The 7,556-nt window shown below is 35.5% G+C and overlaps 1 protein-coding gene across 1 annotated transcript in view; it reads right to left on the bottom strand.

The window, feature by feature from the left end:
• LCORL (ligand dependent nuclear receptor corepressor like) overlaps positions 1-7,556 on the bottom strand; it is a 72,075-nt gene that overhangs the window by 41,199 nt on the left and 23,320 nt on the right. The window contains exon 2 of the mRNA XM_042871114.1: positions 6,700-6,765. Coding sequence (XP_042727048.1) covers positions 6,700-6,765 — 66 coding nt within the window. The remainder of the gene's footprint in view (positions 1-6,699; positions 6,766-7,556) is intronic.

Below are 7,556 nucleotides of genomic sequence, written 5' to 3'. Positions count from 1 at the left end.
CTCTGACCTGGTGAGCCAACATAGTGAAACAGGAGGCATTACTTCCACAGCACCCTTCATAAATTCATACGTTTCAGTTGTACTACAGTTATCCTAGGTATCTGAGTACAGTAAATTAAGCTCTGAATCTCAGTCTTATTATTTTTAATGAAAGACTGCAAACCTTTATCAAACTAAGCTAGAAACTAGGATAGATCCCTCACCATTTGAGAAACATGTATTGTATTGAAATATATTTTATCCTGTGTCACCCCTACAAATAAATCAAAACCCTACACTCATTTGAAGTTATTTGTTTATTCTGACTCAAACATAAATAACATATCTTAAGTTATCAGAAGGCCTACATTACTATTGAGCAAATACAGGACTTAAACAGATCAGAATGGAAATGCATCATCTACTTTCCTTAATCGTGTTACTAAGCTCCATTTCAAGTTAGCTTTCTATCACATACTCTTTTCTTCACAAATCACCAATCACTGACGATTTTCCAAAATTGACTGCTCTGAAAATCTTCCAGTTTCTTGTTTAAATTCACTCATAGCAATTCCAGACTGCATTTGTGGCAGCACAGTTCTTACATCCAAACAATTATCACTTGTGGGTATCTGGTATCTTGACATACTTACAGGTAATAGCATCATCCCCCCCCTTACACTTCATTTTGCTAGGCTAATTTAGTCCACTCGGTCTTCTCTCATGGTACTCAGCCCTATTTTCTCTGCATTGTTGCTACTTGGTCTCCTGTTTTCTGAACACAGGTGGCCATGTTTTCAAGATAATGCTTTACCTTTACATTTACAACAGTCTTTCCTACAGCATCCTGGTTGTGCATAAATCTTGATCATAGTTACATCACTTTGAAAGGTGAATATTAATTTAACTAGAAGAACAAGGTCTTCCACCATGCCAGTCATTTCCGCTTTATGTGCTTATAGCTCAAAAATATACTTGTTTTCCACTTTCATAGTACAACTACTTTCTTTATGCTGTGGTAGATTGACCCAGGCTGGTTGCCAGAACTCCAAACTCATCACTCTCATTTTCCCTCCTCAGCAGGTTAGAGGGGAAAAACAAGATGGAAAAATTCCTGGATCAAGATTAAAAAACTCACAGGTCAAGACTAATGCAGGAAGATCACTTACCAAGTACTGTCACAGGCACAAGACTCAACTTGGAGAAAGTAAATTTAATTTATGGCCATTCAAAACAGATTTCCATAATGAAAAAAAAAGGCAAAACTAAACACCCTTCCCCACCATCTTTACAGTCAGTCCTTCGTTCCTGACTCTTATCTCCTCCCCAGCTCCAAAAGTGGAAGGAACATACGGATCTTGAAGTCCCCATCAGTTCATAAGAATTCTCTGCTCCTTCTTCCCCCTCCCATTTTCCTCATTTTCAGCACGCAATCCCTTCCACAGGCTACAGGCCTTCATCAACTCTTCCAGTGTGGATTGTTCTTAATGGCTGCAGTTCAAGAAGTGCTCTAGTGTGGGGCCTTAGCACAGGGCACAGTCCTTCAAAATAAGACTGCTCCAGCATGGGTTCCCCACAGGCCACATTTTCTTCCAGAAAAACTGCTCCTGGGTGAGCTCTCCAAGGGCTGTAGTTTCTTTCAGGGCACATCCATCTGCTGTGGCGTAAGGCCTTCCTTGGACTGGAGCACTGGTATCATCTCTGGTGTGGTTGTCCAAGTGCTCCAGGTTATTTCCCCAGGTGGTACCCTCCCCAGGCTACTGCAAGGGAATCTCTGCCCCAATACCTGGAGTACCTTCTCTCTCTCCTTCTCTGACACTGGTGTCTCAAAAACGTTTCTCATGTTCCTTCCCCCTGCCCACATTCCTCTCTCATGAATGCTGTACAGTTTTGTTGGCAGTGGTTTTATTTTTGTTTTCTTCTGTTAACTCTCCCAAATATCTTATCACAGAGGAACCACCAGAAATAAAATTAACCCAAAAGAAAATGAGGGTCCTATGTTGAATTTGAACATAATTAGTTTAAAAATAAAAATTCTGAGGTAATAGTGTAAGCTTCATTCTCAAATATGAACGTAAAGCAGAATTCTGCATTAAAAATCTGCTGGTTTGCATTCCTGGAAATACAGAGCGATTTTGATATGTTGGAGAAAGAATTGATCATAAAAAAAAAAAAAAGACAGGATTTTCCTGACTGTACAGTAAGAACAATGTTAATCTCAACACTCCTGACTGGTAGAGCTATTCATTCAGCATGTCTGCTTATAAAAAACTGATGCACGCTACACTTTCATTAACAAATACATGTTTTCATAGTTCTCCCTGAAACCACAATAGGACTACTTGTGAACGTTGAGATTGTGAGTGTAACTCCAGGACAAATTTTATAGTTATCAGAGAAATTCTTTGGACTAGAAATTTTCAAGTTCCACTATTAAAAGTCCAATTGGAGAGCAATCCCTGTGCGTCAGCAAACAGGCAAGACCTGAGAAGCATCAGCTCTGCATGACACTAAATTTATGCAAAAAAAGACTATCTCATGTTAATGTAATGTATCAGGAATCCAGTGAGCTAAAGAAAAATGCCAAGAGAATAAGAACTCAAAAATATATAGGTAATGGATCAATTCTGAACTTCTGTAATACAAGTACTTTGAAATTGAGTAAAAAGATAAGAACAATTGTTATAACTTTTTAAAAGAATGGTTAAAAACCACAGTACTGATGAAAAGACAAAGGCTAAAGGATCTGCCAGAGATTGTCTCAAACACTCAACTCATATTTTAGAAAAAAATAACATGAGAAATAAAGGGAAGAAAGAGGCTCTTTGCAGTAACAAAATTATTTCAAACTGTCCTCCTAGACATCTTCCTTCAGAGCTTCATCTTACTGCAGAGTTTTTCAGCAGTTGCACAGCAATGCGTGCATTCATACTTCTCTTCTGGCGCAGGAAATTAAAAAAAAGAACCAACTAATGTTTTTCTTTACACATAGGCTGTTGTTAATGATACATCAGTAACAGATGTAGGCTCAGGGCAACTTGATTTCACATCTCACAAGTGGCTTTTGAAAGATACCTTCAGAAATGTCTTATTCCTCACCTCAGACCAGCGCTTTTCTGAGAGAAAAAAAGGCAAACATAGGCAACTGCTGCGGTGTTTGTCGATACATCAAATGCCAGGCATATGACTGTCTTAGGTCACGGGAGAAAACATACTGATTTCAGTACTAGTTTTTAACTACAGATAGACAATCATACTCTTAGAAAGACCAGAGGCACAGATAGCCTCTTGGCTACATACAACTTTGGGGGAGAGAATAAGGTTGATCTTTCTTTATGCTGCTTGGTGTCAGCCAATAAAGACTTGGCAACAACCTAGAAAACTAGCCAGCCCTTGAGCAAAAGCTGCAAAGAGCATTTTAATGCTAAGCATGGTTCAGATTACTACTTCAAACCAATGCCATTTAGTTCAAAGCCGCTAAATCTATTTCCTTTCTTAAATAAAATATTGATCTTTGACAAAACTATCACCTATTTTCAATTAAGTCATTTAAATCTTTGTTTCCCTCAAATTTTTTTCCTGCCACATTGAATTAAGCAAATTAACAGACGTGCAGTACTAAAACAGCTTTCATATTTACCTCTTAAATATTAAATTGTCTACTAAGTCTGGAAAGAGTATATAAAAACAACTTTGCATTTTCCATGTTTTTTGCATTACAGTGTCACAATTATTACAGCTGTCACAATTGCAAACAAATCCTTTTTTTTTTTTTAAAAAAAAAAGCTATTTTCCTTAGTAAGAACATTAAATAACCGAGGTGCTGATTGTGTTACTACTTTTTATCATGAAGCCCTGACTACAACTAAAGATTCATGCTTCTAACATAAGTTTTCAGTGCTTTACTTCCACTATGAATAAATATTCAGGAATTCAAGGGAAAAAAAAATAATACAGTACACCCTCAAAATTATTGGTCTTTTTTTTTGAGAGCTGCTTTTTCACACTGCACAATAATGCATTCTCTCTGTCTATAACAGAATCCTCTCCTTTCAAATCTCATCCAAAATCTCAGAACACAAACCCAAAATAAGAAACACACACATAACAGAAGAAAAGCCAACATTTCAGCTCAATATCCATATATAGAATGTAAAGAGTAACAAATTACATGTGAATCTATTTAGCAGAACATGGGTGTAAGCAAACAATTAGGAAGACCTAATACCAAGATACGCACTGGACAGTTTTGCACCTAGAAGACAAGCTATTAAAGCAGACAAGGAGAAAAAAAAGAAAAAGATGATGAATAATGAAGGTGATGATAATTATTCATGCAAATACAAGTCCTACACATATAATGCGAAAGAATTTTAGGATAATGATGAAAATCCTTCCCTCTCCAGGTAGCTATCTGTTATCATGAATGGCTACTTAATCAACCTGGATATTTAGTAAAATAATTTCTAAGGTTTACAAGGTATTTTCCTTGAAAAGTAAGAAAAATAAACCAGTAAAACTAAAATCTACATCTGAAAGTTGTCACTGTAATTTATTTATTTTATTTCAGCAGATCCTCGCATATTTTCAGGTTAGTAAGATATCTGATTTCTTGATCTCCACTCAAAGAAACATACATTCCTGGTAGAGAGGCATAATGCTGCATATACATAGTAGTAGTACAGCGCTCATGACAAACAAAATAGACAACTTATAGGACATAGTGACTTTGGAATGTTGCTGAGCCTAAAAATGTGCATTTTGTTCTTCATACCAGCCACATTTTTAAAATAAGGCAAATCCAGTTTGTCTCAGTTTCTTTATCTTTAAAACGGAAAAACTGTACTTTTATACTGAAAGGGAAGATCTATTGTCAATCTTACACAAAACTGCTGCATTAGACTTTACAACACAATTCTGATGACAATTTAGAAACAGACCTGCATCCTATAAGGTCAATGTCTACCACATTTAAGGAGCACAGCAATCTCTTTCAGACTGTTATAGTACCTATATGTATAAAAAAAAAATGAATAAAAAGGAATAAGGTAAGGAGGGCACCCTATCATCATCTATGTCTTCTGCAGTTGCTTCAGAACTGAAAACAGCTTTACAGGTGTGTCAGACATATAGGAAAAAGCTTTAACAGTCAAAAAAAAAAAAAAAAAAAAAAAAAAAAAGAAGAACTCAACAAGACAAACGGAAATATTACTGGCAAATGCAGTGGGATAAAATGTAATCAACAGATTACATTTTAGATTAACATGAACTTTATCTGCAGGACGAAAAAAACCTAGTAAGCCAAAGATCCTCTGTAAACAATGGACACCACAGATCACCTTAAATGGAAGGTCACAAGAAATCTTCAACAACACGAGGTTAATAAGTATTTCCCATTAGAAGTGAAGCAACGGACATGAAGCAACTCTAAAGCAGTAACTTAACACTTTACAGTTGACTATTGGGCTCTTCTAGCTGTAACACTTCTGTCCTGGTCAGTGCTTTGTCTTCTTATGCAAAACCCCAAGAATACCCTGAATTTTCTTTCAAACTGTAAACGTTTTAACGCAAGAAAATAAAACTTTAATAACTGATCAATATGAAGCCTACCACATAACAACACATTAGAATTAGAACCAAACCAAAAATAGTGTACACTAAGATTAACACTGCCCTCTTCACCTTCCAGAGTAACATGCTTGTTTTTAAACACACTAGATGGAAATACTAATCCAGAAAATAAGCTTTAGCCCAATTCTACACATGTGTTTTTCAGAGTCTGACTAGAGGCATGCCTAACTTTATAAATGACAGAAAATTAATCTTAAAATAGCAGTGAAATAATGTTTTGAAGTTCTTCCCCTTCCTTGTGCATATGATACAGGCCAAGGAACTTATGCAATACAGAGACAACAAAACCAGAGCCATGTTAAAGCAATTGTTCCAAACCTGCTCTAAGCAAACATACACAGTATGTAACTCTCCACCTCATGTGCTACCAGCATATAAAGTATAAACTTCATAAATTACATTACCAAACAATAAAACTATCAGAAATTAAATTGAACGTTTTGAAAGCTTATAACAAAGAAGCTTTTTTTAAAACTATGGAAATTATTTCAACAAAACATTTATTTCAAAATTTCAAGGCTATTTAGTGCTAGATTCTCATCCTTGGCTTTTGTTAAAAACTGATAAATACTTAGCTAAACACCTAGATGTTATTAACACTCCAACACCAAACTCACATGAAATAAGGACAGATATTGCACAAGAGTGGAAAAAAAAATATATATATATATATTTTACATAAATATTAAAATTTGAGTAATAGAAAAAGCCAATTAGCATTCATAATCTTCCCTTTTCCAATTAATGCTAGTAGAGAAGTCAAGCTGGTCTAAAAGATGTCCAGAGAACGAAACCAGAGATGAAATATTCCAGAAAAGTAAAATGCTCATGAGAGCTACTCAGGAAAGCTTTACTAATCCAAAATTTCACTGCATATACAACCCAAGTACTTTCAAATTGGGTTTTGCCTCTGCACAGTACTGACATGAATGTGAAGAAAAATACATTAGAAAGAAAAACAACTGGAGATTTCCTGCTTTTTTTTTTTTTTTTTTTTTTTTTGTTAAAGAAATACATATTTTAGAGTACTTCTAGCTAAAAGAAAAACTTGCAAATAAAGATCATTGAACTAAAAGTTGGCCCATTTACCTTCAAATAAACTGAGGTCTCTTCGTAGCCTTGGTCCATAAAGCCCTTCTAAAATACTTTCAAAACCTGGAAACAAACATTTAGAACAGTGAATTAAATGTTTATTTTAAAAGGAAAGCAAATTTGAGAAAACTAACATCAAATACTCTCAAATCCCACGAGCAATTTCAAAAATTGTTGCATTTATCATATAAATATTCCTGCAGCTAAAGGACCGTTCAACAGGATTAGAAGATAAACACAAGACAAGGCAGCTGCCATCTGCACACAGTCAGCCTATTAAGCCATGCCCCAACAACCTCATTAGACTTAAAATAACTGCCACAGAATCTTAAAGGTGGGAAGATTAACCTCATAGCTCTACACAAGTGAAGCCTTTCTTACACTGTGAATTAGAAATTGGAAGAAGAGAGCGGGAAGGGATAGGACTGCAAAAATTAGAAACATCTTGCTTAGACTCACTAACATCACACTATCTCAGAAGGCCAGTATTCCTAAAAATGTATTTAAAAACTTCTGCTTCTGATGTTACAGAAGTTCTCTGCAGTTCTAAGTATCTGTACAAAAACCTTTTAAAATTGAGGATTAGATAAATCCAATTATTTTCCAGATTGACCAGCTATTCTGTTCTAGGTACTTTGTAAAATCACATCCTGCAGCAGTGGAGAGGAGCAAATCAACTAACAAACAAAAAAGCCATCCCACACACAACAAAACAGGACAACTGATGAAATACGGTGAAAAATTGTATCTCATTATCAACATAAGTATAATTCAAAACGTAAACAGTTTTCAAGTGCCTCCTCTTCTATAGACTTCTATATAGTAAGCCTATTTTCAGCTAAGAGGATAATTCA

This window comes from Lagopus leucura, unplaced genomic scaffold (genome assembly GCF_019238085.1).
Source record: "Lagopus leucura isolate 7727_CA_CO unplaced genomic scaffold, USGS_WTPT01 Super-Scaffold_100004, whole genome shotgun sequence".
NCBI classification, from domain to species: Eukaryota; Metazoa; Chordata; class Aves; order Galliformes; family Phasianidae; genus Lagopus; species Lagopus leucura.
Note: the sequence above shows the minus strand (reverse complement) of the source record. Positions and strands in the feature narration are given on the sequence as shown.